This window comes from Hemiscyllium ocellatum, chromosome 3, assembly GCF_020745735.1.
Source record: "Hemiscyllium ocellatum isolate sHemOce1 chromosome 3, sHemOce1.pat.X.cur, whole genome shotgun sequence".
In the NCBI taxonomy this organism is placed as follows: domain Eukaryota; kingdom Metazoa; phylum Chordata; class Chondrichthyes; order Orectolobiformes; family Hemiscylliidae; genus Hemiscyllium; species Hemiscyllium ocellatum.
In genome coordinates, this window is record NC_083403.1 from 28,559,243 (window position 1) to 28,582,997 (window position 23,755).

At 39.7% G+C, this 23,755-nt stretch overlaps 1 protein-coding gene across 2 annotated transcripts in view; it reads left to right on the forward strand.

Annotated features, from left to right (window-relative positions):
- The window catches only part of cdk19 (cyclin dependent kinase 19), a 170,821-nt gene that overhangs the window by 93,460 nt on the left and 53,606 nt on the right, over positions 1 to 23,755 (forward strand). For both annotated transcript variants that reach the window (XM_060856275.1, XM_060856285.1), the window contains 3 exons: positions 5,320 to 5,463; positions 15,863 to 15,932; positions 20,650 to 20,722. In XM_060856275.1, coding sequence (XP_060712258.1) covers positions 5,320 to 5,463; positions 15,863 to 15,932; positions 20,650 to 20,722 — 287 coding nt within the window. The remainder of the gene's footprint in view (positions 1 to 5,319; positions 5,464 to 15,862; positions 15,933 to 20,649; positions 20,723 to 23,755) is intronic.

A 23,755-nucleotide genomic window follows, 5' to 3' on the forward strand; every position in this document is an offset into this window, starting at 1 on the left:
ATTTTAAAGTTTGGGGTCACTGTTTTAGGACAGATATAAGGAGAATTTACTCTATGCCTCAAATGCCAATGGAGGTGGAGTCACTGAGTATTTTTAAGCTGGAAGTGGATATATCTTTGAGGTAATTGATTTGAGGGCGCTTGGGACTACATGGGATTATGAAATTCATATCTTATCAGGCATGATCTTATTGAATGGCAGAACAGACTTGAACAGACAAATAACCTACTTCTGTTCCTAATTTACATGTTCATACATGCATGCTTCCCTCTAAGTCACACCCAACCCTGAATTGGGCAGAAAAATTCCAATTCTCCATATCTCTGGGTCACAGTTCTGGAACTCCATATCTAAGAGAACATAGAAGTACCTTGGCACTTGAACACCACAGTTGTTCAGAAACATGACTCACCCCTAGTTTTTAGATAGGATGTAGGAACAAGCAATTAATGCTGGGGGTAGCAATGTTGCCCTAAATTGAGAATCAGTTTTTAGAAATTTTTTTGGTAAGTGATAGGTTAGAACGTCTCAAAGGCCAATTGGGGTTAAGTTTCCATCCTTTTCTAAAATTGCTTCTCACTTACATAATCAAGGGTAGCCTCCACTGTCAGCTCAGAGTTTGGGCACAGTCAGTCAGCCATTAAGAGTGGTTGGGTACAGACTCCTCTCCTCACAGGGACTGATGAGCTGAATGGCATGCAGCGCAAAACCCATCTTGGCTTTTTCAGTCTTATTGTATGTTATTTTCTCATGGAATGAGAAAAAAAGAGGAATTGAATGAGATAGATGTGACTGGTATAGCTTTAGTTCTGTTGCTGGTAAGGTGACCTGAGTGAGTAAGTAGGCAGAACAGAGCCTATGCAAGGTTAGAAGGACATGGGTTGGGGTTGATGCGAAAGAGCAAGTGAAGATGTTGCAGTAGATGTTCCTTGTTCCTCCAGGCAGCCGAGATGGCACATTCTCAGGTGGCAACTTCACTTAGACTGGCAGGATCTGATGACAGTGCATCCTCTTCCAGTCCTGGGATAAGAGAAAGTCCTTCCCCTGCATCACAACAACCATCAGGATTTCCAGGTGCATGTCTGCAAAGTGAAGTACCAATTTTTCCTATATCAGCCATATCCAGACCAAATTTCAGAAAAGGAGCAGGACAGCCTTGGACTTATGAGAATTGTCCAAGAGCTCAACAGCCTTGGAGACAGGCCTTGGACAGGGACACCAGGGATGGTGGTCCATTCGTCATTTATATCAATTATTCGAATGTGAGCATGGAAGATATGGTTAGAAGGTTTGCTAATGATACCAAAATTGGACATGTAGTGGACAGTGGAGAAGATTACCTCAGACACAATGGGATCTTGATTAGATGGGCGAACAGTTCAAGGAGTGGCTGATGGAGTTTAATTTAGATAAATTTGAGGTGCTGCATTTTGGAAAGGCTAATCAAGACAGGATTTATACACTTAATTATAAGGTCCTGGGGAATGTTGCTGAGCAAAGAGACTTTGGAGTGCTGGTTCATAATTCCTTGAATGTGGAATCGCAGCTGGACAGGATAATGAGGAAGGCATTTGGTATGCTTGCCTGTATTGACTCGTGCATTGTGTATAGGGGTTGGGAGGTCATGTTGCAGCTGTACAGGACATTGGTTAGATCACTTTTGGGATACTATGTGAAATTCTGGATTCCCTGCTATACGAAGGATGTTATGAAACTTGAAAGAGTTCAGAAAAGATTTGCAAAGATGTTCCCAGGATTTAAGGATTTGAACTACATGGAGAGTCAGAAGAAGTTGGGGCTGTTTTCCCTGGAGCATCAGAGGCTGAGGGGGTGACCTTATAGAGGCTTATAAAGTCATGAGGGATATGGATAGGGTAAATGGACAAGGTCTCTTCCCCACAGTAGGAGAATCCAGAACTAGAGGGCATAGGTTTAAAGTGAGAGGGGGAAGATTCAAAAGGGACCTCAGGGGCAGCTTTTTCACTTCGAGGGTGATGCCAGTATGGATTGAGCTGCCAGAAGAAGTGATGGAGGTTGGTACAATTACAACATTTAAAAGGCATCTGGATGGGTATATGAATAGGTTGGGTTGAGGGAGATATGGGCCACATGCTAGATTAGGTTAAGCTATCTGGTTGGCATGGACGAGTTGAACCAAAGGGTCTGTTTCCATGCTGTACATCTCTATGACTTTAGTTTGGGGTATCCTGGCATTTGTAAGTTCTTCTGGGTGTGGTGAGTAGTAGAATTAGGCCAACATTGGATGACAGATGCCATGGGGAGGGATAGTTAGATAATGAGGCACATTTAGAATGATAGTGCAAGGTAACTCACCAGACATCATGGAGAGAAACCCTTCATGAATCTCGACTAAATTGGCCCTTAGTGAGAAAACTTAAGATTCTGCTCATGGTGACTGGAGATATGTATTAATGTCATTAGAAAATGTTGGGGCAGTGACCTGTTCTTCCTTGTTATTAACTATTTTTAGTTAATGATAGGGTAATTGTCGTCCTCCTGTGCTGTAACAATTCTGTGGTTCTGTGATTAAACTCTCAATCTTTGAAAATAAAACTTTTTATGTAAAATAAAGCTTTGGCTAAGACAATAAACAAATATTTCATCTACACTGTCAGGTGGGCATTAATGGCGTAATACAGAGAAGTTTTCCCATTTTCTGGCCTACATTCCAATCCAAATAATCAATGAATTCATAGTTGTTTGTGGAATGACGTTTGTGCTAATTTGGCTCCTGTAGAAAGTATTGAACACCAGCTAATGTCTCAGGCACCAGTGGCAGAAGAATTTGCTATTTGCTGCTTCATTGTGATCTCAACTGTTGTCAAAGTTTTAAAACATTGATTTAAATGTTGATTTAGCAAGTACTAGTATGTAACTAAGGCATATAAATCTTGTTTTTGTAAAATAATGTTAGTTTGGTTATAAGTTTGCTCATTGAGCTGGAAGGTTTGTTTTCAGACTTTTTGTCACCAGTTGATCCCCAGTTCTCTGGAATACTGTGATCTTGACCAGATTGTTGCTTGATATCTGAGTAGAGAGCAAAGAATGCTGAAAATTCGCATTGCTGATTACAACGCAGAAAACTCACAGGTGGTAAAGATATATGAAACAAGATTGGTCTCAATTCAGATGTATATCTCACAAAATAAATTACATCTAGTAAACTATTGCATTTGACTTAATTTTTTACCCTTGAAATTCTGCGCTTGAGACAGGAATTGTGAATTGGGAAATTTTCTGTGTGGGATGGTGGGAATGGGATGGAGTCAGGACCGCCACCACATCAGGAACAGAGATAATTGGACACCTAGGAAGGTAGAGTAAAAGGTCTTCAACCATTTGCTAGCATGTACTAAATTCTGGACATGAATGATAACAATTGTAGTTCACACTCTTTCACTGCCATTCCCCCCGTCACCTCCCCCCCCCAGCTTCGCATCGCCTCATTGCTACTTATTGCCACATTCATACTCCACATACCCAATGACCAGTAGCCATTTTGAATAGAGCTCATGAATTCTGTGATATCATTTGGGAAGTTTTTGAGATATTCCAGAAACTGCCAAAGTAAGGGAACAGTCATTCAAATGCCATTTGAGGGAAAAAAAAACTTAATCCTAATTAGTTTGTCATTAAACTGTCAAAATGAACAAATAACAATTCAACAAAAAATAACTAAGAGCTCATCAACTTGTAAATCTATCCAGAGCTCAGTTTCCTTGATGTCTGCATCAATAAACTCTGCTGCACTGAATCCATTAAGGAAATTTGGAGCTCAGCCACGCATTTTATAATTAGATTGCCTTGCATAACTGTGTCAACAATACCTTCAAACAGAATGCCTTAAAGTTTTTGAAGTGCTGCAGCTGAAAAGATCAAAGCGCAGGGTACAATTTGCATACAGAGCTGACTTTCAATACACTTCGTGCTGAAGAGCACTATATTTACTGGATAAATTAATGTTATTCATCTGAAGACTTCTCCATTTTCATATTGCCCGTCAATTTAATGGTAATTTACTTTTTATAAACAAAGTTCTATAATCAATCATTGCATTAAAATAACATTTATGATATGTGAAGTTAGCAATACCATTTAAACCTAACTGTGAAAAGGTCCCCGATCTCAGAACAGAATATCCCATGGTTCACCATTTTGCTGATTAATTTGTTGGGCACTGACCTTTTCTAAATAAAGCCCTATCATCAATCATGATATTAAACTTATCAGGTTGCATTATGTTATGACATATGAAGTTGGCAATATGCTTAAACCTATCTGTGAAAAAATCCCTGATTCCAGAACAGGTTTTCATGAGGTTTCACAACACCTCTGCGCTGGTGTGAACTACTTCCCCTTTAAAAGCTTTCAAAAATCTGCCTTGCTCCACATGAAAATTGTGGGGTGTTTTGAAATCACCACCACTGCAGATTCGGAAATCTGCAATGGAGCTGCCAATGTCGTAATTGCTGCATCTGGGTTTACCCCGTTATACTATACCCTTAAAAATATTGCACAACGAGACTGGGAGGAGAATTCCAGAATCTGGTTTCCTCTGCCCTGTGCAAAATCTAGCCTCCAATAGAAGCATCATAAATGATTCCAATTTTCCCAACTCTACTACTCCAACTGAAAATCCCTAGATTTCGTAAATCAATTTAAAGATAGAAATCAATTAAAAGGTTGAGATTTGAAGAACCTTTTATATGATCATCGATACTTTGATTTACCAGAATCCCCAATGTGAGACGATTTTCTTGATCAGTCCTAAATTTACCTTTTAACAGTTTAAACCTTATCCTGCTCTTCTAATTTATTATACATTAAATATTCCACTTTAACACACTGATCTGTGTGATTGACAGGACACGAAGATGCTTTACATCTCAAAATCTTAAACCTATTTGATTATTTTGTCTTTTTGAAATGGTCACGATAACACATTGATATTTTCAAAATTTCTACGCATTTATTATTTTGCAAATACCAGCTCATGATGGCGCCATTTGGTCCTGAAATATCAAGAATGATGAGACAATTTGACCTTTTCAGCCAACATCTTGAATCGCCACATTTATCAAAGAGCTGAGAAAGATACGATATATTATTTTCTTTCCCGATGTCATCAAGCCAAAAGATATGTTAATTGTTTCCTTTTGAACTCCTTTTGAACAGAATTATTTGAAAACTTACGCCACAATAGAACTATCAGAACAGTAATAAAATAAGCATATCATGGATAATGAATTTAACATTGTACTTTTCTGTCTCATTTTATCTCTCATCTTTTTATTTTAGATATCTGGGCAATTGGATGCATTTTTGCAGAACTTTTAACATCAGAACCCATTTTTCATTGTCGCCAGGAAGATATCAAAACAAGTAATCCCTTTCACCATGATCAATTGGATCGTATTTTCAGTGTTATGGGATTTCCGGCTGGTGAGTTTGATTTGTTGATGTCTACAGGCTTGGTGTAGTTTATAATAAAGCTTTAATGTTATTCCATTGAAGTGAAACCCACACTGATTAATAATTGGGCGTTCTAAAAGAAGGCATACTCATTGCTGTAATATATTATTGAATAAATATATCATTATGAAGTAATACAAAACTATTTAGATATCAAAGATTTATAAATTAATATGTCTGACAAAGGCACTTGATTTTAGATTAACCTTTCTATGTGATATTTTATGTCATTTAAACTCATCTAAATGTGAACACAAATCCAACCTTCTCACTGTAAGATGGAATAGGGATATGAAATTATATGTATATATTGAATCAAAACAGAATTATGGCACAGTATGAGACCACTTAACTCAGGATGGACACATTGTAGGACAGTAAAATAGATCGGAGGGCATGTTGTGATTAGGATTTAAGGAATCTACAAGGGAATTTAGGTTGAGAATGGGGACAAAACTTGGCAGTTGGAGGAAAGTGTGATATCATGAACTTTGGTATAAAAAGAACAACTAATATTTAAATGATGAGAGACTCCAAAGTCTGCACACCCTGACTTGGAAATATGTTGTTGTTCCTTCATTGTTGCTGGGTCAAAATCCTGCAATGAATTCTCTTCCTAAGGGTATTGTGGGTCTACCAACAGCACGTGGACTGAAGTCATTCAAGAAGGCAGCTCATTCTACCTTCTCATGAGTAAATCGGGATGGGCAATAAATGCTGGCCAGCCAATAATGCTCACAATCCAGGAGGGAATGAAAAAAGGGATTTGGGTATTCTTGTACACAAAGCATAAAACGCTAACATGCAGGTACAGTAAGTAACTAAGAAGGCAAATGGAATTTTGGCCTTTATTGCTAGGGGGCTGGTGTTTTAAAAACAGAGAGGTCTTGTTATAACTATTTAGGGAGTTGGTGATGCTACATCTGGAGCACTGTTTTGGTTTCTGTATTTAAAAATTGATATACCAGCATTGGAGGCAGTTCAGAAGAGAATCATTAGATTCCTGGGATGAAAATGATTAAAAAGGTAGGGGTATTCAGTAGTGTTTAAAAGTATGAGAGGTGATATTATTGAATCAAAAGATTCTGAGAGGGCTTCACAGATTAGATGTTGAGAACATGATTCCAATAATGAGGGAATCGCAAACTGTGGGACATAGTTTCAGAATAGGAGGACACTCATTTAAAACTGTGAAGCAAAGAAATTTCTTTCCTGAGAGGGTAGTGAATACCCCAGGTAATAGTGGAAGTTAGATCACTATGAGTATTCAAATAGACTTTTGAAATATTGGGGAGTTCAGGGCTACGATAAGCTGGCACAAGAAAAGAGTTGAGGCCTGCAGCATATCTTTATGATCTTGTTGAATAACAGGACAGACTTCAGGGGCCAAAAGCCTTCTCTTGCTCCTTTTTCTTATAATGTGGGGTGCCGGTATTGAACTCGGATGGACAAAGTTAAAAATCGCACAACACTAGGGTTATAGTCTAACGGGGCGAAAGTGAGGACTGCAAATGCTGGAGATTAGATTCGAGAGTGTGGTGCTGGAGAAGCACTCCAAAAGCATGCACTTTCAAATAAACCTGTTGGACTATAACCTGGTGTTGTGTGATTGTTACTCTTTTTCTTACATTCTTGTGTATTACGCTGCCTGAAAAAATGAGCCACCGAGCCTAATCCTAGCATTTGGTCCATAGCCATAACCTTTCAGGTAGTGGGTGCGAGATCCCTATCAACCTCTGAGTGAAAGCATTTTCTGTTGTATCACCTCTAATGTTTCTGCTGATCACTTTGAATCTATGCCTGTTAGTCATTGTCCTTGTCTAAAATAAATAAGTAATTTTCTGCCCTTTTTCTAGGCCCCACTTAATTCTGTAAATCAAATCTTCCACCACCACCCAAGGAGAATGATCCCAGCTTATCCAATCTTTCTTCATTATTTATTTTTCTAGTCCTGGAATCAAGTAGCAGATTATTTTTTACTTAAATATCCTTGCAGGCTAGGATTAAAGCTGCGTCAACACTAAGGTTGAGGATGTGAGGATTTTTCAGTGTTCTGTCAATTGCAACATTAATGTTTTTTCCACAGTGTTTCAGTAAGGTTATGCATTTCAACCAAAAAAAAAATGCCCTCTTGTTTCTTTTTAAAATGGAAGGTCACTGTTCTGTCTGTGTGCAAATAAAAAATTGATCTGCTTATAAACAATAAAACAATTTGATTATCAATAAAACTGTTCTGATAAAAGTTAAATTAAAACATTCCTATGAAGCATTGTAACGGTTTGATTTGTAAAAATGGCATCTAGAAAATAGCAGCCTTTTACATGTACTATGGGATAAAGTTTCACTCCCGTTTCAGGCTACAGTAACCCCATTGTCAGCTGTTTTATCAGCAAAAGTAAATAAACATTAGTTACAAAGTACAAAAGTGAGAATATGCCTTACACAATACACGGATCTTCTTTCTTTGTATTGAAGTCATTTTAAGATATCTTAAAATTGTAGCTATTTTAGTTACAGCTCTGGGAGACTGACCTCTGCACACCCAGTTGTGTTTACACAGTTAAACATAATTCACAACTCTCCCTGACTGATTTGTTGAACCAAAAAAAAGCTGACCTCTGAGGAATCAAGAAGATGAAGTTAATTAAATGAGGGTCAAAACAATCCGATTACATCATTAGGATAAATTTTAGCAATTAGGATCCCTGAACTCAAAAGGCAGGTTGACCTTCCTGATTGACCTTCATAGATTAACAGCTCATTAAAACCACATTCACGAAAATTAAGTCAGCCTTCTGAATTAACTTGTACCCAGTCAAGAAAGTCATTGCCTCAGTTATCTGGGTGCATGTAACAGGCATGAACCTGGCAATCTTCATTTCATGCTGGACTCTGAGCAAAGTATTTGCTGCTTTGTCCTATAGCTGTAAATGACCTTTGCATTGACTTGTGATATAAACTCTTCAAATGCAGTTGAAGTATTCAAGGAGAGGAGAGCAGGCTCTGGCCAGGGGTCATATTAAAGGCCCTGTGGTTAAAAGAAGGAGGTAGACTGTTGCTGTAGGGCATGGTAGAGTCCGAGTTGACTAAGAGCAGAGTGCTTGTGATGGAAGACCACATTACTGCATACACAATGGTAGTTTGTGGCTCAAATTAAAGAGCACACTGTCGAGCTAGTAGAGTGAGACTCTGGCACTGTCCATCCAGGGGTTAGTAACAGAAATTAAGAGCAGAAGTAGACCATTCGGCCCTTTTGAGCCTGTTTCACCATTCATTATGGTTAAAAAGTTAAAAATCACACAACACCAGGTTATAGTCCAGCAGGTTTAATCGGAAGCACTAGCTGCCCCTTTATCAGGTGATCATCTGATGAAGGAGCAGCTTTCCTAAAGCTAGTGCTTCCAATTAAACCTGCTGGACTATAGCCTAGTGTGTGATTTTTAACTTTGTACACCCCAGTCCAATACCGGCATCTCTAAATCATTATGGTTATGGCTGATAATCCAACTCAGTAGCCTATTCCCACTTTTCATCCATATTCTTTGATCCCTTTAGCTCTTGTTGCTGGGCCACCATTTATGGCCCATTCCTAACTGCCCTTGAGGAGTTAGTGGTGAGCTGCCTTTTTGAGCTGGTGTAGGGACCCTGACAGTGGAGAAAGGGAGGGATTTCCAGGATTTTGACCCAATGACAGTGAAGGAGCAGAAATATATATTAAAGTCAGGTAATGAGTGGTTTTTGGAGGAATCTTGCAGTTGGTGGTCCCATGTAACTGTTGCTTGTTTTGGAGTATGCTATTGAAAGAGCTTTGGTGAATTTCTGCAGTGCATCTTGTAAATAGTACATAGTGCAGCTACTGAGTGTTGGTCATTGAAGGAATAAATATTTGTGGATGTAGTGCCAATCTAGCAGGCTGCTTTGTTCTGCATGATGTCAAGCTTCTTGAGTGTTGTTGGAACTGCACTCATCCAGGCAAAAGGGGAGTGTTCCATCACATTCTTGACTTGTATCTTACAGATAGCTGACAGGCTTTGGGCACTCAGGAAGTTATTTGCTTCCTGAAGTATTCTTAGCTTTTCACATGCTCTTGCAGCCATGTATTTATATAGCTAGTCCAGTTTAGTTTCTGGTCACTGATAATCCCCCTTATCAACATCCTGAGGGTTCAGTGATGGCGATACCACAGAATGTTATGGGGCAATGCTTATTTTAAATGGTCATTGCCTGGCAATGTAGCACGACTGTTACTTTATGACAGACTTCATTAATTGAGCATTGTTGTTTTAGATAAAAGCTACATTTCTAATATCATGTGTTAGTATGGTGCTCTCTTTGGAAGCGCCAAACTGTGTACACAAACCTAGGCTTTGTACTAATTGCAGCAACTGTAACTGCATTACAATGCATACTCCCAAAAACAGGGACTTTTAGAGGAAAATATAATTATGAGCCTTAGCTAGGAGAAGGAAAAGCAGCATAGGGAGCATCCAACCCAGAGAGTACTCCCCAGTTCTCCTACAGCATGACTGCCAGTAGTGAATTTATTCTCTCACTATATTATACTCTTTGACTGTACAAGTACAAATGCTGAACATCCTCAGTCTCTATGCTTCTGCAGTTATGGACTGTACTAATTCAAGCACTTTTCTTTTATTCTGCCCATAAAGCATGGAATCCTTCCCATTTCAGTTATACATTGCCTACCTCATATAGTGACAATGTTTGACTTGGCTATAGACACCCAAGTCAGAAAAAGCTTTTTTTATTCCTGTAACCTGCTGAGCCTGATCATATTTCTCCATCACTTTAAAAAAAAACATGTTTGTAAAATGTCATAAATACAGACGGAGTGTCTTCCTCCTGACCTCATCAGACAAAGTCAGTATTAGGGCCCCTGAGTGCAGTCTCTGAAGGTCAGGCCTATTATGGGCGAGGTCATGAGGACAAAGATTAGGTGCATGTGTTACTGATGAAGTGAGACAATAAAAGATGTATCGATAGAAGATCAGCATCACCTGATGGAGAAAAATCTCCACTTGTGTCTCTCTAGGCAAGCAGTTTAGTACCTTGCTGCACAATGAGATGGAACAACACATTACAATAGCGCAACTGCCAAAGGTTCCCCTGCCTGTTTCTGTTCCCAATGCTGCTTATGGCCAACCACAGAAGCATGTCTCCTGCATGGTACAGAGTACTTCAACAGTCCTCTGAATGTCAGAAACCTCAATGTTACTTATTGCACTGGCTGTGGATGTGTATCAATGATGTAGATGGCGGAAGTGAATGTTTCTCCGACGGTGGCAGTTGCAGGTGAATGTTTTGCTGGTATACCCTCTGAGATATCATATGCATCTGTGATGGTCATGGTGCTGCTACCAGGACATTGTGGTGTCTTGTGCTTATGGTAACTCATACCTGTAGAGGAATAGAGAAAAAATTGGTTGGTGAAGGTACACAGTCCCTTATATAAACTGATGTGTGACATAAGCTGCACAACTGAGACTGTAATGTTTCTCATTGCCAACTTGTGAAATTAGGACAAGAATGGCCATGGTTGTCTCTGCCAGCTCTGTGGCCTGTCTTCAAAAAAGATGAGAATCAGAATTTTGAGCACCCCTTATCAAGTTTGAGTCCTCTTCCTCCTGTTGTAGGCTATTCTACCCTGCAAATAAAGAAAGAGAAAGATTCGGTATGGTGGCAATGAATGCATTTTTTTTTCTTTATGAATGTACATAGCCGTGTCAGATCCTGGCCTTTTCCAGAAATTAGGAAGCAAACTGCCCAGGAAATGTTAGAACGCTGACAAGTCTTTCAGTGCATATCATCATTGTGGGTGCTGAGGCTTGCAACTAATCATCTGATGTGACAAGCCTATGCAGTCTCAGCTGTGTGATGACCCTACCACTGTAGATGGTGTCACTTATCCTCATAGAGTGTATGAAATAATTTATTCTCTTCCTGCAATGAATCTGTACCACTGGTACTGACCTGTGCTGTAGCTTTGGTCCAGACTGCTCAGGCCTGATGAACTGGCTTCCAGCTGCCATTCTTGGGGAGGATAGCCACCTTTCTTTCAGAGCATAAGTTCCAGCAAGTTGTCACTGAACACTAGGGCCACTTTCTACTTGTTCAGAGACATTGCCACTGGGTTGGTGAATGAAGTCAACTAGTCCCAGCAACGTTGCAGGCTTGCAGTGATTGCCTTCAAGTAGAAACAAAGAAAATAGGGGAATATGGTCCCTGACCCCCTAATCCCAGGAGTTCCCAGTGTGGATTAGAACATCCTGCCCATATGCCCTAAATGTTTCTTTGTTCAGTTCTTAAAACAATTCACATGGATGTGTAATGATCTGGAAAACAGTTAATCAAGCAGGAAACTCAACCCAGAACACAGTGGAAGTGATGACCTATATAACACATCCAGCACCATACATTAACTCTAAAATAAAAAATCCTACTTTTCAAGTTTGTTTTCAGAGTGATGTGTTTAATAGTTAGTAGGAAGCTGATGATCTTTAGTCTGTTTGAATCTGAACGAAAATGGTCAATGGATTAAGAATGCCATCATACTTCTCAGCCAGAATTTTTTAAAATTGTAGTTTTTTTTCTTCCTTTACCAAGAATAAGAACCATTTACTATCACGATTACTAACAAAGGAGAAAGCTGTCTTCAATTTCTTGTCAAAATGTAGTTTCACTCATATTTGCTGCTGCTCTTGTTCTATTAAAATTTTATTTTGTCTGATTTCTCTTCCAGCATTTGGCATTGATGGTTAGACTAATTAACAAAGCTGAGTTCTATGGAATGGAGGGCAGACTCTAGCATGGACAAAGCGTAATTTCATTCTCAAATGCAGAGGGCTGTAATTAATAGTAGTGGTTCTGTATGGAATTAGCTACTGCTTGATTCCTATAGGCATCAGTATTTGGACAATTGCTCTTCACTTTAATAATTATCTGGATAAGGTCCATTCAAGAACCAGTCCACAGTCTCACAAGTAATATAGAGGGTGAGGAATTGGATGTTACTAGTGCCTTTAAGGCTCCAAAGTAGTTTTGGTGGTGCAATGCATACTTGTGAGGTGAATAACACAGGATCTTGTATTTGAGTGCATGAAAATGCAAACACAGCATCCTCCAGAAGAATGCAAAGCATGTTTATCACTTGTCCAGACTTGTCCTACCTGCCCATCTCCTTTTCCACCTATCCACTCCACCCTCTCCCTGACCTATCACCTTCATTCCCTCCTCCACTCACCCATTGTACTCTATGCTACTTCCTCCCCACCCCCACTCTCCTCTAGCTTATCTCTCCATGCTTCAGGCTCACTGCCTTTATTCCTGATGAAGGGCTTTTGCCCGAAACGTTGATTTCACTGCTCGTTGGATGCTGCCTGAACTGCTGTGCTCTTCCAGCACCACTAATCCAGAATCTGGTTTCCAGCATCTGCAGTCATTGTTTTTACCTCGTTGATTTTAACCCTACTGCGACTCCTTTTGCAAGGATGCCTGCCTTGAAGAAGTTTTCCTCCTCCCTCTACAAGAATTTCAGGTCGTTCCTCTCCCACTGCAACTCCCAGGTCATTTCCTTTGCCCTGAAGCTCTTCAACCAAGTCATGAAACAAACTCGCTACCACAGCACCCTAGTTCCAAACTTCCAGCTCAGCACTGTCCCCATGACTTGTCCGGACCTGTCCTACCTGCCTATCTCCTTTTCCACCTATCCACTCCATACTCTCCTCCCTGACCTATCACCTTCATCCCCTCCCCCACTCACCCATTGTACTCTGTGCCACTTTCTCCCCACCCCCACCCTCCTCTAGCTTATCTCTCCATGCTTCAGGCTCACTGCCTTTATTCCTGATGAAGGGCTTTTGCCCAAAACATCAATTTAGCTGCTCCTTGGATGCTGCCTGAACTGCTGTGCTCTTCCAGCATCACTAATCCAGAATCTGGTTTCCAGCATCTGCAGTCATTGTTTTTACCTCATTATATCAGTCAGTATGGAATGCTTAGAATGTAAATAATGGGATTTCAAAACTAAGAGGCGAAAACTAAAGAATGTTAAGCTTCTCTTAAAATTCTCAATTTGTAACCATTTCTTTAAATTGAAAAATTATATGCCCTTCCACAATTTAAACCATAAATAGTTGAACCCAGTTGTAAATAGATGTCTAGTTATAATTTGCCAATCTGAAAATGGCTCAGTTAGCCAGTCCTTTATCCATGCTAATATGGAACCCCAATTTCATATATTTTTATGTTTGTAGTAAACTTTTACATGACACTTTATTGATGTTGGAGCATTAAATGTATCACTAGCATGAGGTTGCTGCTGATTCTTTGGCCACTCAGAGCAGGATATTGCATCATCCAGGAAATCTTGTCCTAGGAGATCTTTGAAGATTACAACCATATATCCACTATCTTTATACTTCTGATAAAAACCTAGAATATAGCCCATCAGGTCCAGAGCACTTGTCAGCTCCAAGTCTCATTTAGTATTCTGTTACTTTTTCTTTAGTATTTATTCTAAGTTTCTAGCCCTTTTACCTGTTGATTTTCAGCTAGTTTTGGAATGAATTCTTGTTTGCCACTATAAAGTCATACAAAATATTTGTTCAAACTGTGTTGTTCCCTAGTTTGCCAGCACTAGTTCTCCCAATTCCGCTTACCGCATCGCCCCTCCACCCCACCACCCCGGTGAGGGTCCAATACTTCTTTTAACTACTTTTCTCCTTTTTATACTGTTACAGAAGAATTCATTGTCTACTTTTTATATTTCTTAAAGTTTTCTCTAATAGCCCAAATTCTTTCTTTAAAAAAGATTTTGAAGATAATCTTTGCTGATTTCTAAAACTTTCTGAATCTTGTGTCCTACTATTAACCTTCACAGCATTGTAAGCCTGTTCTTTCACTTTGGAAAACCCCAGCCCTAAACCCCCCCCCCGCCCTCAATTTCCTCAGCTAGTCACAGATTGTGCCACATTTTTGGGAAAATCTTTCTTCCACAATGGGTTGTTTTTGAGAGTTGTGAAAAATCTTGCTGAATGGCTGCCACTACTACTTCTCCAAAGTCTTAACTTTTACCCATTTACCCTAAAACTTTCATCAACTTTTGTCTTCTCATACTATTTGAATTGCCTTTAAGTTTGACACGCTAATAACAGACCTACGTTTCTCCCTCTCAACTAAATGTGAAATTCTATCATTTTATGACTATTATTACCTACAATTACTTTACTATGTGGTCTCCTTACACATTTTGAAGTTCAAACCAAACCCAATCCCTTGTGGAACACAGACAATATTGCTCTATAAAGCATTTAAAATACCTTTTAAGCACTTATCTTCAAGCTACTGTTGCCAGCCTAATTAATCAAATTGACGTGAAGGTTAAAGCTATCCATGATTATTGCAGCATCTTTCATGCAAGTCCCCATATTTCTTGCTGTATACTCTATCCAACTGCCTACTTACTGTTATGGGGTCTATAAACAGCAAATTACTTCTTTTAATCGCTATTTCTTATCTGCATCTAACCTGATTCTACAATATCAGAAAAGTGTCCATTTTCATATCCATTCATTTGCAAATGTGGCGTCTGTGCTAACTAATGATCAGGTATCTGAAATAAAATTGAATGTAGTCAACAATTAAGTAATATTCTTCTTTATAAAAGTTTTCCTAAAACTTGTAAATATCAATACATTCATAATACAAATTTGCAGTTCTCTCAGATTTTGCCCAATCTTTTTCATCTATGTCAGTGCTTCCCAAGCTATTTGCTAATATGGTCCTATTTTAATGAACACAGTAACAGTTTCATTCCACACACACAGTAATTAGCCCCTCCTTCCTAAACATATACACAAGCGGCACATAGTATTCACCGCCACACTCCACACCACACATAATATTAACAAGCCTACCTCTCCCACTTTTGATTAAATTGCCCATTCCTGTCAAGTTGCAATTAGCCTGGGCTAAGGAGCCTGTTCAACAGGCAAACAGGAGTAGAAACATGTCAGAACTAAGCCATGTGACTGTTCCTTTCTCTCACTCAAGACAATCATTCAGTCAGTCATTGAATTGCTGCCAATTTATTGCAGTGTGACGAATGATGATTAAAATTTATGAGGCTAGCTGAAAAAAATTCAAGACGTGTGTTTCCAAGTTCCAGAGTTTTCAGCTGGCGAGGTTACAATGTAGTAGAACCAAAAGTAACTCCTACTTGAGCACCAATATGATTCAAACTGCCCCAGTTTGGAGCATGTTTCTCAGACAGTTGTGGAAGTTGAAGGGAATAATCTGTTTTGCAAATATTGCATGCATATGACCTTGGCACATTTTTGGTTTTTTTTGCAAGATAAAGACTGGGAAGACATCCGCAAGATGCCTGAATACCCAACTCTGCAGAAAGACTTCAGGAGAACAACGTAAGTTTTTAAATGCCCACCACTGTCTGATTCTGGTGTCGAGGATGAATATTGTACAACACTGATGTATCATTGAGCTTTTTACAGTACGGATATAAGTCCTTTGGCCCATTATGTCCACAGTGGTCATCAATCATCTATCTACTCTAATCCCACTTTTCAGTACAGAGGAACCTCAATTATCCGATCAAGATGGGTGGGCACTATTTAATTTGGATAATTAATTATTTGGTTAATTAATTCACTGCCTCGCTCCCCCCCCCACTCCCTACTCCCGGCCCCCACTCTGGGGCAGCCCAACTGGATACCATGTGGGTAGCATGGTGGCACAGTAGTTAGCACTGCTGCCTCACAGCGCCAGAGACCCGGGTTCAATTCCTGCCTCAGGCGACTGACTGTGTGGAGTTTGCACATTCTCCCCATGTCTGCGTGGGTTTCCTCCGGGTGCTCCGATTTCCTCCCACAGTCTAAAGATGTGCAGGTCAGGTGAATTGGTCATGCTAAATTGCCCAAAGTGTTAGGTGCAGGGGTAAATGTAGGGGAATGGGTCTGGGTGGGTGCACTTCGGCAGGTCGGTGTGGACTTGTTGGGCCGAAGGGCCTGTTTCCACACTATAAGTAATCTAGTAAACAAGACTACTGCTGCTGCCTTTTGGGGGTGGGGGGGTGAGTCTCCACATAACATTCACACAGCTGCGCACACAACTTTTTACTGCAACCTTTTGACAGGTTCCACCTTTGTCCTGTACAGTACAATATTGGAGAGATTATCTGGGGAAAGGGGTTTATGGTACACGTCTGTGTAGAGCTCCAGGGAAAGTATGGGGGTAGAGAGAGAGAGAGAGAGGGTGGGAGGTCAGTCATTTGGAGATGGTGCCTAGTCTCCCTTCGACGTCCAGGACTGTTCTCTGCAGCATTTCAGTCAGCCGGGTTCATTTTTAATCACTGTAAACAAAAGACGCAATTAGTGTTGGAAACATCTCTTTGATGTAATCTTTCTACTGGGACCTCGAGGTCTCCTTCGGATAATCCAATATTCGGATAGTTGATATTTAGGTAATCGAGGTTCCTCTGTACTAGGCTCATCACTCTGTATACTATGGCATTTAAAGTATTCATCTAAATATTTCTTAAATGTTTTGAAGGTTCTTGCCTCTACTCCCCTTTTTGTTTAGACGGTGTTTCAGATTCTTACTATCCTCTGTGTGAAACATTTTTCCTCAAATCCTCTCTAAATTTCTTAATCCTTAACTCAAAATAGTGCCATCTTTTTATCGACTCTACCAAGAGTAAAAGTTTCACTTTATATACAATAGGAAGGTGATAATCTTTAGGTTGTTTTGTCCTAGGTTACATAAGCATATAATTATGCTTCAGGCCATTGTGAGACTGCATGGCTGAAACAAGAGGGAAGGGCTTATATTTTTGAGAACTTATGTAATTTTAAGGAGAATGGAAGAAATCACAATGGTGTGAATCCACTAATGACAATGATTTGGAGAATGAGTAAATTGAGTGGTGGGAAAGACAATGGCTAATGTGAATAGTGTGTGAGAAATATCCTGAGACCAGAGAGTGAAATTCAATAAACTATTGGAACAGAAATGGAAATTAAAGGAAATGAGCAGAAAATAAGGAGAAATCTTTTGAAACAGTGAGAAATAAATGGATTTAGAGAGTCACTGATAAACAGACTCTTGGTCTAGCTCTTCCATGCTGACCACCTTTTCCAAATTAAACTAGTCTCATTTGCCTAAGTTTGACCCTATCCCGCCAAACCTTTCCTATTTATGTACCTGTCCAAATGTCTTTAAGTCATAGAGTCATGGAGATGTACAGCATGGAAACACACCCTTCAGTCCAAACCGTCCATGCCGACCAGATGTCCCAACCCAATCTAGATCCCACCTGCCAGCACTCAGCCCATATCCCTCCAAACCCTTCCTATTCATATACCCCAAATGCTTCTTAAATGTTGCAATTGTACCAGCCTCCACCACTTCCTCTGGTAGCTCATTCCATACACGTACCACCCTCTACGTGAAAAAGTTGCCCCTTAGGTCTCTTTTATATCTTTCCCCTCTCACCCTAAACCTATGCCCTCTAGTTCTGGACTCCCCAACCCCAGGGAAAAGACTTTGCCTATTTACCCTATCCATGCCCCACATAATTTTGTAAACCTTTATAAGGTCACCCCTCAGCCTCTGACACTCCAGGGAAAACAACCCCAGCCTGTTCAGCCTCTCCCTATAGCTCAAATCCTCCAACCCTGGCAACATCTTTGTAAATCTTTTCTGAACCCTTTCAAGTTTCACAACATCTTTCCAATAGGAAGAAAACCAGAATTGCATGCATTATTCCAACAGAATTAACCAATATCCTGTACAGCCGCAACATGACCTCCCAACTCCTGTACTCAATACTCTGACCAATAAAGGAAAGCATACCAAACGCCGCCTTCACTATACCTATGACTCCACATTCAAGGAGCTTTGTTTAGTAACACCTTACCATTAAGTGTATAAGTCCTATTGTGACTGTACTTGCATCTAACTCTGGTAGTTCATTCCATATTCGTTCCATGTACAGAAAGCAAGTTCGATATTTGTGGATGGTACTAGTTCAGGACTGTTATAAACTGTGAGGAGGATAGTGTAGAATATCAAAAGAACATCGAGAAGTTTCTGAAGCAAGCAGACAGGTGGCAGGGGAAGTTCAGTGCAGAGAAGTGTGAGTTGATACACTTTTGAAAAAAGATAAAGTCACAGTAGCGTTGCTCTATCATTAGAAAGAGACAACTAGTGCTGGTTTAACCTGAGGATCACCACACCTCAGGCAAGGGGAAAGGTTGAAAAGGAGAGCCCTTTCGCATTAATTCCAGCCGGTGCAAGAATTGAACCCATGCTGTTAGGATTACTCTGCACCACAAACCAGCTGCCCAACCAACTGAGCTAACTAATGCCTTGGTTCCTCCACTTTCTTTCTCTATGATCTTTGCACTTGAATATAAATCAGAGTACTGTTCTCAAGGGTGTGCAGGAGCACCAAGATCTGGGTGTATATTAACATTAGTCATTAAAGCTGCAGGGCAGGCACTGAAAAAGCAATTGGCAAATCATGTAGTATCCTAGGTTTATTAGTAGCAACATAGACTACAAAAGCAAGGACGACACTAGTATAGCAGACTAGTTAACCCCTGGGTGCAGTATTGTGAACAGTTCTGTGTGCCATAATTCAGGAAAGATGTGAATACATTGGAAAGTGTGCAAAAGAAGTTTGCAATGATGATTTCAGGGCTGAGAAATTTGTGATGAAGTTAGATTAGAAAAGTCGGATAAAACCAAAACGCTACAGATGCTGCAGATGATGTGCAATGATGTACAATTACACCACTCACAGATCACGTTTTTCCCAGTACTCTTTTTGAAACTTTATTTGAGGCAATTTCAATTTGTTTTTCTGAACAGACCCTCCAAAATCTGTGATGCATCCAAGATATAAGATGTTATATTGGAGTTTGCTCTTTATGCAGGAAATACCAGAAAATTATCTAAAACTTATACAGCCAAGGTATGTTAGTAAATCCCTGCCATTCTGAGGAAATTGAAATATCTTTTCCTCATAGGCAACACATATATCAATATTAGTAATGCCCAGTTTGTGAATAATTATCATTTATTAGCAATTTCCTATCCTTGGCGCTAGGTAAAAACTCACACTTTGTATTATAATAATGGTTTGCTTTTAAGGTGCAGCCAATGAAGTTAATCTTCTGACAGCCAGCTATGATGTAGAAGACCATGTAAAACCTTTGCTGAGTTTTAGATTTAATCATAGATTTAAATAAAACATAGATTAAAACATCACAAGTGCATTGTTCCCACCTCTACTCCCTTAGCAGTGTCAAAGTTGTCTTTTTGTATGGGCTCAACCAATCAATGCACTCTACTTTGTATTTCCTTAACTTCAACTTCTGCAATTAACATTTATGATGATTTCTGGCTATACATTTGTAAGTTGTGAAACTGTATTCAATAAACTTCAAATTTGGTGACTGGCACCAGACAAAGTAACTATGCAACTCCATTTTTTTTTTCATGCCTTTAAGGGAAGGGAACACTTTCCCAGTTAGATACAATCAGCGCCATACTGAAATATCCTAGCAAAGATATTAACTATTATGGCAGGAAGGTGGATAAGGGCAGATAGTAAGCAGAGTCTCCTACATCACCCATGTTGTGAGAACAGTATTTAAAGAGAACATTATTTTGTATATGCCTCTGACTTCCTAGCCACAAATAAGAATATCAAGCTTAGTCTGTTAGACAGAGCATTGGTAAGACTTTTTAAAAATACTTTATGACTGGAACCATCGTAGTTTATTTTCATCAGAGCTGCTGTAATGGGAGTTACAACAATCAACAAAAAAAAATCTTTCTGTATTATTTCATTTAACCTCCCTCTCTGGTCTCTGAATGCCTACACTGCACTTTGAATGAGGGGGAAGGCAAATGTGGCTGAGAAATTTATGATTGTGCGCTGAGTTTATCATCTGCTTATTTTTAGTATGCTATTGTTATCATTTGCAAGGTGAAGAATAGTAAAGATAACAGTGAATGATCAAATACAAATCATCTACACTGAACATTGTTATAACTTGTCCACTTGGAGCTGAACTGATATCGAAGTCTAACTTGTTGATCTTGTTTTGTATTCAGCTATGCTAACAGCAGCCTTATTAAATATATGGAGAAACACAAAGTCAAGCCTGACAGTAAAGTATTTCTTCTGGTAAGTTTTTCCCTCAAGCTTTTTCTAAAGAATTGCTCAAAGATGTATTTATTGTGTGGATAAGTGGGAGAACCTCAGAGAGATTCATCCTCTAATAAATGCTTCATGGATTCGGAAAAGTCCATTTAGTTCAGGGAGCCAAAATTCTAGCACAACTGACAGAACAGGAACAAATTTTGAGCTTGACTTTGCCTCAGTACCTCACCGGGGCTGTAAAGAACATAATTCAGCCAAGTGTCCAAGATGTGAACACCTTGATTTCCTGGAAGATCTGAAAGACAAGGAGATCTTAAAGTACTAGACATTCACTAGTGGAGAAGCTAGTATGATCAGCTAAAAGTGTAAGTGGTGGAAATGAAGAGTGATAGGAAATTGATGAAACCATTTCAGTAAAGATCGCCTGGAGGAAGAGTTCATAGCAATTATTTGGAGCAGTTTCTTAGAACAATATGTTCTGGACGAACCAGGAAGCAGGTTATATTAGTCTTGATAAGGGATAATGACACAAACTAATTAATTAATTAATTAGTTTTAGTCCCCAGAAAATAATCTTACAGGTAAGAGCATCATAGTATGATAGAATTTCACTTTCAGTTTGAAGATGAGAAATAGAGGTTTCAAGAACAGATTGAAACTTAAATGAAGGTAATTGCAAGAGTATGGAAACAGAGTTGGCAAAAGTGGACAGGATAAATAGAGTGAAAGATAAAATGTTGGAGAAGCAGTGGCAGAAATTTAAGCAGATAATGCACAACTCTCAACAAAGGTTCGTTTTGTCACGGATTGTGGGTATTGCTGGTTGGACCAATATTTATGGTCCATTCCAGGTTGCCCTTGAGGAAGTTGGTGATGAGCTGCTTTTTTGTACCACTGGAGTTCATTTGGTGGTAGACCCACAATGCCTTTGGAAAAGAGTTCAATTGAGAAAGAAAAACTGTGAAAAAGGTACATTATCGGTTGCTAACTATATATACGGCTTCTAGTACACAGTAAACAGTGAGCTTGACTGACAGTCATACCATGGATGTAGTAATTCTGCTCACACTGAGGATTATGTAATAAATGTAATCCAATTGCAAAATTGCATTTAAAATTGGGCACTGTGCTGTGAGGTTTACAAGTGCGGGCAAACTAGGCAAAATCAATATCTTGCTTGTTGGTGAATTGCTGATGGGATTTGCTGTTTGGTATGATTGTCAGTCTTTGGGACTGGGAACTACATATATTAATATACAGACCCTCTACTCTGCAGACAGAAAGAACATGTACACACACTGTATTTGTTTTGAACTGACCAGAATAGGTGGTAACCATTCTCTGGTTCATTTTTCCGTGTTGACCAATCAAAGTCAATCTGACTTTTTTTTAAATTTAAACAAAGGTTGGCAGTCATTTATCAGCCACCATAAACATTTTTCATGGCAGCACCTCTAACAATCAGAATCTACTTGCCAACCAATCAGCACTTTCCTCTCTCGTACAGTCTTAAATGTTGTTTTCCTCTTGAATTGATTAGATTCTCTACAGTGTGGAAACAGGCCCTTCGGCCCAACCAGTCCATGCCGACCCTCCAAAGAGTAACCCACCCAGACCCATTTCCCTCTGACTAATGTATTAGATAAATGTAACCCACCTCGCAATTTAACATGGCCAATTCACCTGACCTGCACATCTTTGGACTGTGGGAGGAAATCCACGCAGACACAGGGAGAATGTGCAAACTTCATACCTGGAATACTATGTATACTTTTGACTTCCTTTCTTTAGGAGATTGGCATTGCAAGCAATTCAGAACAATCATTAGCTGTTGTCTGGGATGAATGGGTTGTCTTGTGAAGAAAGGTTGAGCAGTGTGATCCTATTTTGATTGGAGCTCGGAAGAATGAAAGGCGATCTTGTTGAAACATACAGGGTTCCATCATGGCTGTATGCTTCTATTTTTGACATTCTTCATTGTGGCTGCCTGCAATCTTCAGTAGTATTTGAGGCTTTGGATGTACCTCTTAGCCTCACTGCTACCTTTTCATGTTCATCCTCATGGTTTATACATTGTTGAGAAGAAAGGAGGAGGAAACAACAGGAATTTGTAAAGAAAATTTAATTTTCTGTATTTTTTGATTCTGGACTGAAATGGACAGGGGGTGTTCTTAAAGAAAAAGAAGTATTGTGGAAAAGATGACTTCATTTTTTAAAAGCAAGTAACCTGACCCTCATTGGGCAGCACGGTGGCACAGTGGTTAGCACTGCTGCCTCACAGCGCCAGGGACCTGGGTTCAATTCCCGCCTCAGGCGACTGACTGTGTGGAGTTTGCACGTTCTCCCCGTGTCTGCGTGGGTTTCCTCCGGGTGCTCCGGTTTCCTCCCACAGTCCAAAGATGTGCGGGTCAGGTGAATTGGCCATGCTAAATTCCCCGTGGTGTTAGGTAAGGGGTATGGGTGGGTTGCGCTTCGGCGGGTCGGTGTGGACTTGTTGGGCCGAAGGGCCTGTTTCCACACTGTAAGTCTAATCTAAAAGTCTAATCATTGTTTTCATTGTTGTTGTTTGGCAACGGGGTAAGTTACTACAGATAAGCTAGTGCCAGGAGATGTGTATGAGGGGAGATTTGGTGGTAACAAGTAGCTGACTTGGTCTGTGCAGTGTTGACCACTTGTAGATGGCAAAAGCATTCAGCATGTCAACAAATGTGATTGGATTCTAAGTAGCTGAACAGCTCATGGGTGTGAATGTTTGTAGAAAAGGAAAAAAGGAGCAGCATTTTCTCTTCAATAAAAATCACTAAGTTTGAGGAAAACCAGTTTTTTCCCTTCTCAATAGTTTCAGTATGTTGAAGCTTTGAACCAATAAGTTAGAGACTTTATAAGTGTGAATTGGCTGCTCTGTGGCTCCTGCCTGGAGATAGAAGATTAAAAAGCAGCAAGTTCTGACAAGCCAAAAGGTCAACTCAATGAATCCTGTGAACAGCTCCATTACACTCCCTTCCTGCCCATCACATACATTTTTTTTGGTGTCTGTCTGTGAATGTGTAGGTGAAG